The sequence below is a fragment of the Clinocottus analis genome, unplaced genomic scaffold (genome assembly GCF_023055335.1).
Source record: "Clinocottus analis isolate CAN_PGR_092001 unplaced genomic scaffold, fCliAna1.0.p SCAF_4, whole genome shotgun sequence".
Taxonomy (NCBI): domain Eukaryota; kingdom Metazoa; phylum Chordata; class Actinopteri; order Perciformes; family Cottidae; genus Clinocottus; species Clinocottus analis.
The window spans coordinates 12,740,115-12,757,378 of record NW_027176153.1 but is presented as its reverse complement, the minus strand read 5'-3'; the positions used below and the strand labels follow the sequence as shown (position 1 = coordinate 12,757,378).

At 42.6% G+C, this 17,264-nt stretch overlaps 1 protein-coding gene across 2 annotated transcripts; it reads right to left on the bottom strand.

Annotated features, from left to right (window-relative positions):
- Positions 1 to 29: 29 nt before the first annotated feature.
- mbd6 (methyl-CpG binding domain protein 6) lies at positions 30 to 15,409 on the bottom strand. Of its 2 annotated transcripts, none has more exons than XM_068597426.1 (13): positions 15,155 to 15,409; positions 13,831 to 14,036; positions 12,891 to 13,030; positions 11,989 to 12,091; positions 11,362 to 11,533; positions 7,606 to 10,020; positions 5,530 to 6,527; positions 5,017 to 5,125; positions 4,712 to 4,845; positions 3,386 to 4,141; positions 3,159 to 3,211; positions 2,937 to 3,003; positions 30 to 1,903 (listed from the first exon to the last, which is right to left on the bottom strand). In XM_068597426.1, exons 3-13 carry the CDS (start codon positions 13,004 to 13,006, stop codon positions 1,832 to 1,834), a joined length of 4,995 nt encoding a protein of 1,664 aa, XP_068453527.1. In that variant the 5' UTR covers positions 13,007 to 13,030; positions 13,831 to 14,036; positions 15,155 to 15,409; the 3' UTR covers positions 30 to 1,831. The 2 variants fall into 2 exon arrangements, with proteins under 2 accessions (XP_068453527.1, XP_068453528.1); XM_068597427.1 differs by lacking the exon at positions 15,155 to 15,409 and adding an exon at positions 14,632 to 14,746.
- Positions 15,410 to 17,264: the final 1,855 nt, after the last annotated feature.

Here is a 17,264-nt window from a genome sequence, read left to right as displayed (position 1 = left end):
TATAATCCTTATCCGACATGTGTGAGAGTTCAAGGCAAATTCAGATACATCATTAAGTTTCTCACATATTTCAGAAGAGAAATCAACACAAGGTCCATTTTCTGTAAATAGTTTAATATTAAATAAAAAAAAGACTCCCATATAAAAAAAAAGAAAAGCTACAGTTCACAATTGAATCGTCTTTTTTAAACATAAGTATTGAAAGCAAGGGGTAGAATGAGAAAAATACTTAATTACAATTCCCAGAAAGAATTCACAATTCATTGTTTTCTCTCTTGTCTCTTTCTCTAACAATATAAAATCAAAATAAAACACATTAACTGTACATATGTACAAATCTCCAAGTGTAGAAATTGCATAATCTGCTTTTTTTTTCACTTTCTTTATTCTTTTTATTTTTTAAATACAGCAAGAGATGCCAGTACTCTTGGGGCAGGGCAGTGTGTGGAGGTGACAAGAGGAGAGGGAAGATTTTACTCCAAATCCACAGTAATACACAGACTCAACAGACCTACGTAAGACGTCATTGCTCACTGTGTTTAAGTTATCCAGCCATTCGTTCAACCAATCAAATTACATAATTTGTATGGACTCGGAATTCCTGCAAAAATTCAATATCTTTTCTGGACATGTATCTCCCCGCTGGACGTTTGGGCGAGTGTCAGACAAATGGATACAAAAAAGTCTCCATCACACATAGCGTTGTGCAATTCTTCACAGTGACCGATGACATGTGAAATGCAAGTGGGTTGCCAAAATGCAAAACAATAATGCTCAAATCTTTTCTGAATTGTTCCACATTTTCTGTGGACCTCACTGGATGTTGTCAGATTCACTCTGTGACCTGTCGGGCGATCTCAACATGCTTCGTGACACCTAGCCAAAGCTTGTACAAAATAAACTTGAAATTAATGTTTTCTCATTTTGGAAAATGATTGATGTACAAATCCCAAACACATGGAATAAGGATAAAACGGTAGTTTGTGTAACCAGTGGCTCATGTAAAACGGATTCATGAAACCTGATAAGGTGAACATTATTTCCTTGGCTTATCCCATATGAAAGATATTTTATACTGTGACAGAAAAGAAACCTTGAGTCTATTCCTTCTTATATTCTCTTCCAGCACCTTCTAAAAAACCCTTCAAAACATTTCGTTGAAATATAACCACTGTGTCTCTGCAGAGAACCATTTATCCTTACAAACAGATACGGTCACGTATCTCCGCTAACGGTCGGACATTGAGAGGCTCAGCAGTAGCACTGTTGTCCAACACACACTCAGACACATGAAAAGACATACACATCCACACAAGTACACACGCACACACACACACACTTTCAACAGAGAGCATCGTTCAAGTAGTTGGGCTTTATCCTGACTCAGTTATAAACTGGTGAGAAGAAAACAGTACTCTTGTTTGTGTGTGTTTTCTCATTGATATAATTCTAACAACCATAATTATAAGATCTCTGATCACAATATCAAGCAACCATTATTTTGTGAACTAGACCTAAGAGAAGACCAAAGTGAAAAAGTATCCACAAAATTTCTCATTGTTTTTTTTCTTCTTCTTTTTTTTTTTTTTTACACATTATTATAAATTAACTTTTCAGACTAGATCTCTCTCCTATGTGTTTTTTTTCCAATAGTGGTTGCCATAACAATGGTTGACATGACAACGGTATAATATTAGTGCGGTTGAACTACAAAAATAAAAAAAGACAGGTCTAAACAGTGGTGAAGATGGTTGAGAGATGGCGGGGGGAAGTGAGGCGTCTGGCCGCCTTCGATTGGTGAACAGCTCTGACTTACAGCTCCCTCCACCAATCACTGCCTCTGAGACCGGGCGCCTCGCCGCCTCCTGCCGCGGACCGACCTCTCCGGCTTCATCAGCGCTGTCTGGAGCATGACAGAGAGAAAACGTACAATCACATCAGCATGATTTCCTTCCAGCGCCCAGAGGTGGAATGACTTTACCACCAGTCAGAACGGCCCCATCGTTCCCAGTAGCAATCAAAAAGATTTCTCCTCACATCGAGCATTTGTTTTTTTCACATGGTTGTAAAAGTACTCTGTGCGAGACAGAACATTACCCTTCAAACCTGTACAGATTCAGTGCCTTGCTTTTGATATTTTAGTAATTTGAAGCTTACAAACAACAGTTGAGAAAATAATCTCACTACAAACTCATTTAATTTTTTTGTTTTCTAAGTTGTTGTTTCGAAGATCAAAAATGAACTTTGGCCAACAGCTTCTGAGTCAACATGGACAAGACACAAAACAGATAAATACAATTGTAAGAGTACTGGACCACTCAATCTGCTGATAAAGATAATGTGGTATTACTGAAAGCTCCTAAAAAACACTCTCCTAAAAAGGATCTTGTGGTGAGATTGTTTTCTCACATGCAGTTTTCTGCTTGAATATTATACACGTTTTAAAAAGATTTTCTCTGACGTCCTTTTTTTCATGACATTTGTTTGTGCTGCGCTGCAATTCCTGTAGAAAACACTTTCACTGTTACTTGCGAATTTGAGTCATACAATTAGAGAGTAAAGGAGCCATTTGATGATGTAAAAATACTCTTGGTGCTCTAAATGCTGACATCAGCATGCTCATATCAACAATGATAACAAAATAATACTTAGGGAGGTATGTTTACCACATTCATCATTTTTTGTCTAATGAAAAGTTCTGCAGGCATTTGGTAAAATACCAAAATACAGAACAGATTCAGATTATTTGTCCCGATGGTGGTGCTGAATGAAAAGAATAAGGGATCACCAACATTATAACAATTCATCCCGAAGAGGAACATGAACATCTGTAACAAATTGATGATAATCAATTAAATAGCTGACTCAAAATGTCTTGTTAGGTAATAGACAACTAGTGCTTCTGATAATTAACCCAATACATCAGTGAGCCTCACCGTGGCCTTGGTTTCCTCTAGTGCTGTAGCATCCATGTCTCTGAAGTCTTCTAACACATTCTGTAGCCTGATGGGAAAGTAACATAACACACGATACAGTCGTTATGTAACATCTTTGACTAATTATAGTGCAAGGTTTAAAGACTGACTCCAAAAGGATTTTCTCTGGAAATTGCTTCATAGGGGCAATTCCTTGTCTGAAAATTGAACAAGACAACTTACGTTTGTTTCCTTTTCCTTCCTCTTCTGGCTCCAACCGCTGCTCCCGCTTGATCCTTGGAGGTATAATCACAGTTAAAATGCAGCCATTCAAGTCAATCACAACAACACATTCCTCTTTTACAGTCCTTGGTCCACACCATACTAAATCCTGGTGGCTCAGCAGGATAACTTTGCATTCCCAAGTTCTTGTTTTATAGTTGAAAGGAAACAGGAGACCCGGCACTCACCCTTCCCTGTTCAGTACGCAGCAATGTCCCAGCTGTGTCCTCATTGGGTCGTCCACTGCATCCATCTCTGGGACTGAGGTACCCCGCATGGGGAAGATTTCCCTGCCTATCTACCCCCGCCTCCACATAGGGGCACACAGCAGGCCCTGTGCAGTCCGTCTTGGCCTCCTCAAAGTACATGGATGGCAGAGGAGGCTCTGGGTGGGTATGTCCCTCTACCATAACCGGTTTCCTTTGTAAAGGAGATGTTGGCCCATCCTCTGTGGGTTTGGGCGTCCCTTGGGCTGGAGAATGGGCCGCTGCTTCCAAGCCAAGTCGGGATAAGTCCGGGTTGTGGAGGGAACAGGCTCGACGTGGGCTGAGGGAGACTGGGGCACTCGCCTGGTGCAGAGTTTGAACAGGGGTGGACGGGGTATGGTGATCCACAGGGAAAGAAACCGGTGGTAAGGCACAGAAGGGTGAAGTGGGGTCAGATGGCCCCATGTGGGCCCTGCCTTCCTGCTCTTTTGCATTGACTTGAAGGAAGGAGGTATAGATCGTGTCCATGAAAGAGGTGTAAGGATCGATAACGGACCTGCCCTCAGATACCCGCTGTGGGGGTGGGCTGTGTTCTTGGGCCCGGGCCGAAACTGGAGCAGGACTGGGTACGACTTCGGGAGCCATCTGACTGGCTGGAATGTCTTCCTGTGGGGCAGGACTTTGTGTTTCCTGCAATGACATTGGCTTGTCTCCTTCTGAGGGTGGTGCAAGGTTTAGCTGGAGGGAAAAAAAGGAGAAAAAAAAACAAAAAAACAAGGTCAAATATTAAAAATAAAAAGTTAGGAAACTAATGTGTTTTCTCGTTGATGTGAAAGAATCTAAAGGCAAATTATCCAAACGACAATACTTATTTTTTACCTTTATATAATTTTACTCACTGAAATCACAGCTTTTTTCATTAGCTACTTGATCCAAAATACTCAAAGTCCTGGTTCACATTGATTTAGGTTAGTAGCTTGATAGCATATGAATACAAAATAAATATAAATTTAACTGGGAGAATGGGACAGATGTGATGCAATCCGATAAAGATTTAACGTTTCACTCTGTTGGAATACAGAGTGGCGGAGTGCACAGAACAGTTCAGAGAGCACTTTAACCCATCAAACGGCAAATATAATACATAAATATCATCTAGTTAATCACAGAGTAATTATTAGTTAGCGACAGCTGATACAGCCTTCCACTGGTGACGTTAATCATGTAACCGGCAAAAGCAACAAGCGTCACTGGTTAAAAGTGAAAAGCTGAAAGGCTTATCCACTAAGCTACAGGCCAGTTACCTACCTGTAGGTTGTTAAGCAAGTTGATAGCGCCATCAGGACCCTGCAGCAGAGGCATGCCCAATGCAGAGGTCTGGAGGAGGGAACCTGCTCCAATCCCCAACAAATTGTGGAGTCCTGCGATGCCAGAAAGATCTCCTACAAAGAACATTTATAGTTGCTATGATTTAATGGATTGCTGCTACAGAATATTTACAATGTTTCAAGTATTAACAGATGGTAATTGTTGCTGGTATAATTTAATTTACTCCAAACATACATGGTTTATCTTTTAGAAAGAAATGTTACACAGAGCGGACACTAACTCACCTAATACGGCAGAGTTAAGCAAAGTGGGCAGTAACTGTTGGAGGAGGGGGTTGTCTTTGCCTTGGAGAGATAGGGGGATGAGGGTGTCTACACCAGCATCAGTAGGTACCTTTGAGATTAGAGTACAGTAGAGTTTAGTTTAAGGAAAACAAATTACAAAAGAGCGAAACAAAGACAAAAAAGAAGGCAGAGAAAGAAATACAGACTTGCCAGATGAAGACAATTCGTAAAAATGTTTAAATGGAAAATTAAAAATATTTTCAGAAACATGTGCAGTCACACCTGAAGTAAATTAATTAAGACAAACGTGCTGTACCCGACCCCCAAAAAAGAGGAGGCCTTCATGTGAAAATAATTCAGTCGAAAAACACATTTTGTAAAAGAAATAGTTGAAGGGTTTTTGAGGAAATTAGGATGAATTAAGGCAGGGAGAAACAATGGAGCAGTTAAAGGATTTTTTTTATAGGGAACCTTAAGGATGCTCAGAGTACTATAGGAGACAGGGGAGCCTACCTGAGGTTGGGTATGTTGGGTTTGCTGTGCAGAAGCTAAGTGGGTGTGGGGAGATGGGTGGAGCTCGGCAGAACTCAGGGCAGCAGTGAGCAAGGCAGGGCTGAGGGGCAGGAAGGCTGCGTGGGGAGGAAGAGTGCCAGAAAGGAGCAGAGACTGGAGGGCTTGGAGAGAGCCCTCAGCTCCGGGGGGAATGGGGAGAAGGCCTTGGGCGACCTCCAAGAGCCCTGCGGCTGATAGGGTTGATGGATCCAGGAGGCCAGTGCCCTTATCCAAGGTGAGGCCCTCCAATGTGGTGGTGATGTGTTGTGACTGCTGGAGAGCTTCCAAGCTGACCTGGCTCAACTGACCCAGCCCAGATAGAGGTAACAAAGGCCCCTGCTGTTGCCCGAGTAACAAGGAGGCCATAATCAGAGCCTGAAGGCTCGGTTTTTCTGTTAGCCCTAAATCAGCTTCCTGTCCTGGGGTATGAGTTGAGCCTGGATGTGGGAGTGGATTTAGCAGGCCCAAAAGGTTCAGAGGCAGCTCCCCATGTGCACCGCTCAACAAGGGCAACAAGGGAAACAGAGGATTGTTGTTCAACTGCTTCTGTTGCTGATCCTGGTTCTGCTGCTGTGTCTCTTGTTGCATCAGTAACTGCTGCTCCGATTGCTGCTGCTCTGCAAGAGTCTGTGGTGGGTGTGGTGCAGTGGCAGGGGGTATCTGAGCATGTTGCCCTCCCAACCACATCCCCCCTAGGGGCAATGAAGCCAGGACTGTTGGGTCCAGGAGGGACGGTAGGCCTCCTGTGGATGACAGCAACTGAAGCAGCTGCTCTTGGTTCATGAAGGGGAAGGCCTCTGCCAGAGGTAAGGGAGCGGTCGAGTCACCCACACCTGAAGGTGTATGAGGGCTTTGATTATCCCCGAGACGAGAGGAGACAGCTGGCCCGGGGCTTGTGGCTACTGGAGGTTTGGTCACGAGGGAGACCTTCGGGTCTGCACATCTAGACTCATCTGATCCTGTGGGAGAGACATGAACCATTTACATTAGTTTAGGCTGACTTATCAAAATGATAAATGCATTGTATACAAGGGGTCTTGAGCTGGGCAGTTTGCTCCGTTTACACACAGGAATCAAATGAGGTGGTTGACTCAGGTACGTAATAGTTAGCTACGAAACAGCATTACATTTACAAGATAGCAAAAGCACATCAATAAACACGTGCACACACATTAATACCCAAAAAGGGTGCGCCACACATAGAGTTGTACCCACTGCCATCAACCATCCCAAGAGCTACAATCATCCATAAAGCTTGATTTAAAAATGACACATAGTTCATATTAAACAGACTTGAAACAACTAAAGTTGTGAGATAGGCCTGTAACAACAAATTGATAACAAATCGTTTATTAAAATAGGTGGCAACGAATTTCATTTTTGATTAGCTGTGTTCCGCGATTATTACGCCACTCAATAAGTCACAGAGATGTTTAAATAAAAAAGTTGAGTTGTGTGCAGAGCGGAGTAGACAGAAGGTCCAGGAGGTTCTGGTGCAGCCCGCTGTATCCTCTCGTATGTCACTGCGTTTTCGCGTTGCTTGCTACAATAACTTAGCAGCTAGGCTAACCGTTGTCGTTGGCTCGCTCGCTAGTCATTCATTCCCTGTGTTTGAGCCGCACTGTTGGGTTAGATAACGTCTTATCGAAACCATGTTTCTCCATTTGAAAATACCACGGCGGCTTCAAGAGAAGCAATGCGTAAATATCTTCTCTAAGGAGCAGAACAACGAACTTCTTTCAACAAGTCCGGTATGATGTGGCTTCAGGACATGCAGAGGAAGTGTTGCTTGGATTTCTGGATCGATATCTAATTAATAAGTTATTTTTCTGTCGGTGCGTGTGTGCATCTGTGAGTGTGTGTGTATGAGCGTTTGTGAGTGTAGAGAACAAGTTCTGACGTTCAAACAAATTCTGTTAAATTTTCTGATTTGTATTTCTTTATTTTTTATATATTCTTTATTGTTAAGATTGTTTGCACTGTGAATTTGCACTGTCAAGACAAAAAAAACACACTTCATACTTAAAATATCCTCACCTGCAGTGGGATTTCCTTGAGAAGACATCACAACATCAGTGGTACGGTCAGAGGAGCTGCCCTCCCCCTGGGGTGCAGTTGAAGATGCTGCGAGAAGGGCCAGGACATGGTTGCTAAGATCAAGGGGCTTCGGGGAGCTAGATATTGCCGTGGAAACACTGCCTTGAGACTGACTCAGGTCCATTGATGAATTCATGCTTTTAGTACCAATCTCTGTTGCCACAGTGTCCTGTGGGGAAGTTTCCTGCAATTGTTCCTGGGAAACGGAGTACATTGTAGGAATGTGATTCTCAGTTGGTTGATGCTGGAACGTATGCCGAGATGGACTGCAGCTGTTGTGTAAAGCTAAACTTGAGTTGGGCAGTGTTGCTGAACAAGTAGAATGTCTCAGTTGAGGACTTGATTTCGTAGACTGATGACGCGTTGGAGACTGTGCTAATCTGAACTGAGAGGAAGTCGGGGGAGGAGAAAGCGGCTGAAGCACCGAGTGTAGAGAATTAGTGTTACCGGTTCGGCACGGTGACCGAGTCTGTGAGTGCCTGGCGTTAGAATGAGAGGCGGGTGAGGAGGGTGACCGTCTGGGGCTCTGTATATTAGTGTGTCCACCTCCTTCAAGAGACACGGATCCTGGCTGAGCTGAAGCAGAGTGAGATGCTGAGGCCTGCGCATTCTGCACACTGAGCAGGTGCAACAGTGCAGACAGAGGCTGAGTTGGAGGATCCAAGCCCAGAGGTGTAGGCGTCAGACCTGTAGTGAAATCCAGAGCCTCAGTTTGTCTAGGAGGCCTGGAAAGGTGTGCCATCTGTCGAGAAACTGGGAGCCTTGGCGTCTGCCCAGGCAGAAGATGATGATGATGGTTTTCTAACATGACAGCATTCTGGTTCTGCAGAGCTGAGGTAGAGGAGGAGTGCAAGGAGGTGGGGAAGGAAGACGAAGAGGAGGATAGGTTCATAACTGTAGCAGAGACAGAGTCTCCTGGTGGGGTCTTCTGCGGCCCATTAGTCAGCTGCTGGGTGTCTCTAAGCATGCTGAGCACTGTGGGAGATCGCCGTTGCCTCTTCCTGTGCGACGCATTGCGTTCTGTTACGGGAGGTAAGTGGGGCAAGGAGGAAGCCAGGGATTGGGCCAGAGAGTGGGATGGAGGGAAAAGGACGGTGGAGGCTGCTGCAAGGGAGGGATGTGGAGGCCTAGTAGAACCTTTGGAGGAGAGAGAGTGGCTACTATGTAAAGTGCTGTTTGTTACCTTGGATGACTGCTGTCCGTCTTTCAAGACCTCCAGAGAAGATGGCAAGCTCAGGTTGCTGGCCACCTTTGAGCTCTGGCCTTGGGTTATCTGGTTCGCCAGCTGAGCCTTGGCAGCGGCAGAGAGAAGGCTACTCGCAGGGAAAGAAGTTGGGTTTGACAGCTTTCCCTGATGGCTGTGATGTTGGTTCAGGAATGGCCCCAGAGGTAAACAAGAAGTCTCTGCGGAGTTCAACCCAAAACATGGTGGTGCTGCGCTAGGAATCTGACTCATGGTACTCTTTGAGGGCTTTGAGGAGGGAGCACTAGGGTTGGTACTGCTTTGGTTGGTCAGTAAGGAAAGGTTGGTAGGGAGTAGGAGGTGGTGGTTATTAGTGCTGTTGTTGCCTGAGTTCTTAAACTGCTCCAAGATGTCTTCCAGCTTATACTTGGGGAAGTGGGGGCTGGGGATTGGGGAGCCACTTGGGAGAGGGGAGTGTGGAGAGGAAGAGGTGGATTTCCTCCTCTGAGGCAAGTTACTTCCCATCAGTCCTCCTCCTGCCGCTGTTGAGCCTCCTCCCTGATCAGAGAGAGGGGAAGGAGAGGCTGAAGGGTGACGGGAGCGCTGGTGAGGAGACACACAGTTCATGTTATGAACAGAGGGAGAGAGGGACGGAGACGGAGAGAGGGGGGAGCCTCCCACAATGACACCATGAGGATGATGTACGTGAGTCTGTGCTCCTCTTCCTCCTCCAGCCATGCTCATAGGGGAAGAGGGAGGTGGTGTAGAGAGGGGCCCGAGCCGAGGAGAACCCGGAGTCTCTGGGGTTTTGGGAGTTCTTTGACCTTGTGGTGTGGGGGTGCGAGGTGATCTCTGAGCAGTGCTGTACGCTGGAAATGGGGAGGTGGAGGAAGAGCAGGAGGAGGCAGGGAGAGGAGAAGGATGTTGAAGCCTTCTCAAAGCATCTAGAGGGTGGTGAGAGTTTGTGCCTGTGTGAAGGACAGGGGAGGAACCATTGTAAGGGTAAATAAACTGGTGGGAGGATTTGGGGCTGACAGAGGGGTTTATATGGAGGTTGCTGTGGGTTCGAGCTGGGACTGGATGGAGTTTGGGATGGTAAATGCTGTGGTCCTCTTCTTCCCGATCCAACAGTATTCGCTTTGGATTACGGCTGTCTACTCCACTGCTTATCTCTGGAAGGGAACACACAAACGCATACTGGTGAAGTCACTTTCTCTGCTTTCATTAGGAGAGCTTGTATACAGTCTATGAACTAAAGACTGATAATTTAAATGATGTCTGCATGATCAAGAGTAGCATGTTGATGCTGGAGGTAGTTGGTGTAATTAAAAAAGGCAGTTGACATAGCTTTTGTCAAAATATAAATACAGATGAAGAAAGATTGACAGGACCACAACGATGCTGTGGATCTGTTGAAATATACTGCGAGTTATAAACTGCCGCAAGACAACAAATCTGAGCAAACAAAGTGTCCACAAAACACCCTTGTAATTTTTGCTGAATATCTTTCGTCTTCTTTTAATTCCACGTGGCTGACAGCTGCTGTACTGACCAGCACTCCTTTCTTCAATCCATCACTGACTGCTCTGACAGATACCCCCATCCCACGTCCGCCTACTCCTGTAGTGATTCGGATTGCACACATCCAAAATGTTTTCTATTGAAATTCGGTCTGGCCCTTTTAACAGGGAAATAAGACTCATTTAACTCTTTCAGTTCCTATTGCTTCAAGCTAAATCCATAAAAACATGGATATGGAGCACGTCAACATTTTTCTGATAATGTTGATTCATATACAATAGACACAAACCAGATGGTAAAGTGTAAGGGGGGGGGGGGATAGAAAGAGAGACAAGAAAGAAGAAAGAAAAAAAAGGGAGACAAGAAAGCGAGGGAAAACTAAACGGAAACATCTGAATCCGTCTTTTGAAGGCACGTGGTTTATTGAAGGACAATGAATTTCCATTAGTGGTGCAAGAGACTATTGTTAATCCGTGATCGGTACGGATCCCCTCTCACTGTTAGGCACGCTTATGGACCGCAAATTAATTATACAGTGTAGCGTTAACCATCACATTTAAAAATAAACTTTTAGTGACTATTGTTATCAACCAAGATTCAGTAACATATGCAATCAGGACTTTAAGATTTGTTCTAGGTCATAAAATTACAACCATTTATTTCCTTATCATTTGAATTGTTTTCATGAGGGTAAAAAAAAACAATATAGGTTACTAAACCTATATATAGTGGGACTGAGATCATAGTCCCATAAGAGGCCTCTATGAGGCAAATACTACGCACACAGCACACTCAACCCAATACCAATACAATCTGATACACGTCAAGTAGAGAAACAGTAACAATAATGATGATGCTGCTGATTAGCATCCATTTAGGAAATCAGTAGATTTTTTAATAGAAACACCATTAATAGATTAGTTGATGTTATTTTTACAATATGTTTGATAGTACACAGTTACAGGAGTAGAGTGCAATGAGTCAAAATGTACCTGGATGATGAAGGTTGGCAAAGGGCAGCTGTGAGGCCTGCATACTCCGACACAGAGCAGCCATTGCTACCACTTTCCTGCGGTGGTTACACAGTTTGGTCATATCCTGCTCCGCTTTGCCTAACGGCTGGCTGTGCTGCTCCACCTTTGCTCCCACAGTGAAGTTAAAAACCTTCAGGATTCAAAATAAAAGAGAATTGGAGAGAATTCTAAGAGAACTCGTTTCATAATGAAAATTCTGAGAGAAATCTTTGCGAAACATTTCCTCAAATGTATGACTGTCAAAGGCACCAATGAGGGTATTTAACACTTGTATTATGCACACAAGGATTGTTGCTTTTTGCAGACAAAGTGCACCCGTATTTTTATGAAGAACAGGTCAGTCATGATTTTACACAGTTGGACAGTCATAGATATGTAATTAAACACATGTCGGTATGTCACATGTCTGTGTCTTCCAGTGCTGGCAATAAATATACTTTAAATCTCACCATGAGTTTGACTCAAGTTTACAGTTTCTTTACGCAAACACAATGCCTAACCCAAACACAATGCTTTTCTAACCTTTACAACACACACACAAAACCGACACTAACAAATCTATAATAACATATAGACTGGCTTTACCTTATTGACGATGAGTGGACACTCAAGACCACATTTGCAGGTGCCATCAGTCAATAGATAGGTCTTGACCTCGTCCAGAGAGCATAGAGCAGTGCCACTGGGACTAAAGAGGGAAGACCGGGACACACTGTTAAAGAAAACTCAAACAAACTGAAAATAAATAAACAAAGATATGTTCAAAGAAAAGCAAAGCTTTAAGTCGCAAAGCTCAGCACACCCATTTTAGCACAGGTAATCTAAAACAGACCAAAACTTAGAAATTAGAAATGTAAATAAATCCACTCTTAGATCTGGAAAAACTTAATTGACAACAGATTATGTAATGCAACCCCAAAATTTCTAGTGCACATTAAGAATGAGAAGAAGAAGAAATATATATATATATATGTACATATATATATATATAAATAATTGAACAAAAAGAGAACAGATTCTGCTGCCCACATTTGAAGCAGTGAAAACAATCCTGTATTACACACTCTAGGAGTTTATTTGAATGTGATCACAACTTCCTGTCTCCCAGTCATCTACGTCTATGTTTTTTCAAGAAATTGCAGTGATTTAGCTTTTCTAATTAAGATGTGACTTAACTGTATTAACCAAGATTCTTTAACCAAGATTCTCTCCATTTGACTGGCTGAAAGAAAACTAAATAATAGAGAACCAGGGACCTTAAACGATTTCATCCACTTAAATTTTGAGCAAGGTACAAGCCCATGTTCACTAAAAATGTGGAGCAAAACCAGGATTTATATTTCCCGAGAATAAACGATACACACACATCTGTATACCGTTGTGTATACATGCATGTTTCCATTCATAAGAAGCTACCTTAAATTAATTTATTAATAAACATCAGCAATTAGTCTGCATATGCTTGCTGTTCAACTCAACCAACCTACCTGACATAGATCACGTGTCCGCCCTCCACTCTCCTCTGCCAGCCGATGGGGACGTGTATTGCAGTGGTGTGGACCCCATCATGGTCCCCACTGACAGCTTCACTGCCTCCCATCATTTTGTAGCTGTGGCCTGCCAGCACCTTGGGAAAGGCAGAAAGTGTTGAAATTGTTATTCAGTGGGTTGCTTAAAATTATTACATATTTATTATGCAGTTAATTCATTGTTCTTTATTTGAAAAGTAATTTTCTTAAACGTCGACATCTTCATTTTTTTTAAGTTAAGTAATGAAGACATCCTACAGTGCCACCAGTATTCAAAACAAAATGTATCATCGGTATCACCTTTCAAAATAATTTTGTAATGACATTTTCCCAGAGCTTTATAATGGTCACAACAAGTTTATTTGCATGGCCTAAAGGATCACAAGAATGCTAATAATAACAATACTAGTTTGCTTTTAAAAACAAAAGTAAAGTATGAATAGAGTGTAGTTTGTTGATGCTCACTGTGAGTCTCCAAGTAAGTTGACACATGCATGAACAAATGTATATACAATGAAGTCTTAAGGATATAAGTGTTATAACCTGAATGCAAAATGCGTGGGCCATGTTCATCTAATTACACCAAATGTAAACGTAAAACATAAAATACTACAAAATGTAACCATGATGACATCAGCTGATTAAATGTATTGCACTTTGTCAGTCAATGCAAGTTACTGAGACTTTCCTTTCCATCTGTCCTCTATGTCCTCAAAGACATCTGGCAAAGTGGCCAACACTTACTTCTTTACTTTGTGTCCTTTTGAAAGGATTTCAACCCAAAATGTGGCACAAATACATCACCACTGGGTAAGGCCACAGCAAAAAAAAAAAAAGGTTTTGGTTTGATGTCACGCTGAAGTATTCAAAAATAGAACTGAAGCACAGGAAAGATTACCTTGTCATCTTTGAGAAGCCAGGATCTGTTTTGGCTAGGGTATCCACTGTCCAATGTACATGCTGGTGGGTTAGAAGCACACAGACTGCCAGTAAAACCTGACACGATGCCCAAACACCTGGACAAGCAGGTCCTAAATTTAGAGGATGACTCTTGTAGATTGTTCAGTTTACATCAGAGTAGGGTCCAGGATGAAGATAAAGAGCCTGCAAATAAAGGTGGAGGGGTATTATATAATGTGACAGACAAACAAGGTATACCTCACGTCAAAAAAACTATGTCCTGCAGATGATGAGATCAAACTCTAGTTAAAAAATAAAATCAGATGCATTGCTCTCTTTTAAAAAAAGAACACAACTTCACAGCAAGCTGCGGCTACTTTGAAGTGGGAGGGTGTGTTTGGCTAGGCCCGTGGTTTACTGGGTGTTTAGCTAACGTGACAAACTCACCAGCTGCGCTCGCAACAAAACAACATACGAGCTAAGCAAGCATGATACGTGAAAAGAACTTGAAATAAAACAATCGTTGAGTAAATCTTAGCCGCTTTGAGTCGACACGTCTGCAGCACAACATCTCCCCAACTAGCACGGCTGGTACGAGGAAGGCTAGTAGCAAGGCTAGCAGCTAAGCTAGTGAGCTACCCTACTTTGTGCTGTTGTCGTGACAGCTGTCAAGCGCACTAAACACTCCGCTGCAAACCTCTCGCGCGGTAGCTACGGTTGCGAGACACGAACGCGCTACGATACTGATTAATAAAAAACTAAAACTGAAACTCTTAGAATTTGATGAGATTGCACTTACTTATTGACAGCCGTTAGCTACCGTTAGTGTTAGCAGGACCTATCCACCTTCTCTCTCTCTCTCTCTCTCTCCCTCTCTCCCTCCCTCTCTCTCCCTCCCTCTCCCTCTCCCTCTCTCGCTCTCTCCCTCTCTCTCTCTCTCTCTCCCTCCCTTCCTCCCTCTCCCTCTCGCTCTCTCTCTCGCTCTCCCTCTCTCCCCGTCTCTCTCTCTCCCTCTCTCTCTCTCTCTCTCTCTCTCTCTGTTGGCGAAGTTTTGGGAGTCTTCGCTTTTCTGGCTCGCGGGAGAATCCAGAGTTAGCTGGCGAGCTAACGAACGAACGGGATAATGTTTAGAAAACGGCTGATACTTTAATGAATAACCGTAGAAATACAGGACGCCACAATTGCACTCGTGCATTAACGCGTTTTATCAGCGCTTGGCGGTTATGTAACGTCTGCCGGTCCGATTTAAAAACAAAGGGCAATAACGCTTCATGTTACTGCGAGCGGCTATGCTACAGAGCTAACTGAGTAAATGTAGCTACTTGGTTCTGTCCCGACCAGGCTGAAGGAGGTCCCGCTCCCGGTGTGCGCTTATCCAGCCGTTGGGTCGGTCTCTGCTGCGTTAAACCGTCCGGCGTTCAGATGTACTTCGACAACCATACCGATCCATGTAATCCCAAATTTACAGTTTCACACAGTTTTTCTTTTTTTTCTTCTTTTTTTTCTTCTTTTTTTTTATACAGATTCCGAGCAAAAAAAATAATGGAGTTTTCTGTTGGGCATGCGCATTCGGCGCTCAGGGAGTATTGTACCCAACATGCAACGGGACCTTTGTAGTGTTCCAGACAGATCAATGCAGAGCTCCTTGATAGAGGACATTATAATAGCAGGCCCGCGGTACGCGCCTGCTGTTCACAATAATTGGTTATATATATATATATATATATATATATATATATATATATATATATATATATATATATATATGTGTGTGTGTGTGTGTGTGTGTGTGTGTGTGTGTGTACGACATACCCAATTAGAGAAGTGTTTTAAAATGTTCTATTTATTAAGTGTGGCTTCAGCCGCATGGGGTCATAGACCCCATGCTGGAAGCACACTTCATGTTCTCCTGCGGGCTTATTATTAGTTGGAATGCTTCGAGCATTCCAACTATTGTTCTTCGAATCTTTAAAAAACTTATTATTATTATTCTATTTCTTCCGTACGTATTTTGGACCTCTTCAGCTCCTTCATATTTTCAGCTACAGAAAAAAGTTCAATTATTCAAATATTCAGCTTCTTAAGCACACGTGTGCAACTTCCTTTTCAAATTTCAGACTTTTCAAATTTTTAAATTATTAAACTTTTTATGATTTTTTTTAAAATGGGACCCAATGGGGAAATCTTCAAATCATCTTCAACTTCAAACGTTTGCAGGTTCGTCATACGTTCAGCTAGAGACACAATTTCAAATTTCAAATGTTGACAAAACGTTCAGCTATTATTCTACGCTTTTACATTTTTCATATTTTTTCAAATATTTAAATTATTAAACTTTTTATAAAAATAAAAATGAATGGTTTCCAATGAAAAACGTTTTAAAACTTCTTCAGCTCCAAAAGCCTAAGGCTCTGCCATGCTTTCAGCTAGAGACACCATTCCAAGTTTAAAATGTTGCCAAAACTTTCAGCTATTACCGTATATCTCCACTTATTGATATATTTTATACTGTCATAATTGTCAGCGTTTTAGTTTTATGTTTTTTTGCCGCCTTTTCTCTCTTTTGCATGAGTGTGTGTTGCGGAGCTCAGAGCACGTGATGTCATGTTAGAGGGCAGACCCACGTCAGATCTTGAAGATTTTTTTTTTTTAAATTTGCCGTAAACTCCGTACCGTGTACTCTTTGGGCATAATTTATAGCTCAAAACGTTGGAAATCTTGTCTTCTGTCATAAACTGCGGTCGATAGGAATCCAACACATTCAGACGTCTCGTAATCGGACTGAATGTGAGAGCAAGTCCACCTCGCTCTGCCATCCGCTTCAATGTTAAATCTCCCTCCAAAGCCACGTCTCCCCTGAAGCTCGTACCTGATTTGTAAATCGCCCGTACAGACACATGTTTTATCGTACAGACTCGCCAGTCACAGTATCTGTTCATCAAGTCTTCCTAACGCTTCATATGCGATATTGAAGCAATCGGGGCTTTTTAAGTATGTTTTTGGGGTGATTTTTGGATAGGTGTTTCCCAGCATTGACTCCATGTAATCATCGGCAGTTAGTAATTGTAACTGCCGATATTTGAATTCATCACCATGGCAACCTCTGACATGAGGGCAGTTCAACAGACACACAGACACTTACACACGCACACACACACAGGACTTCTCTCTCTGTCTCCCTCCCTCCCTTTCTCTATCTGTTCATATATATATTCCACTATTTTCATATCTATTCAGCTGTTTTGTTATTTTCAAGTATATTCAGCTTTTTTAAGCTTTATTCAACAATATTTTACTATGTTCAGTGTTTAGATGATGCACTTTTCCTTTCAACTTTTCCAATTATACATTTAAACAAGAAGGATTTTCAACAGTTCAGTTTAATGCTTTTGGGCTTCAACACTTTTCATCAGTTAGTTTTCTTTACATGTT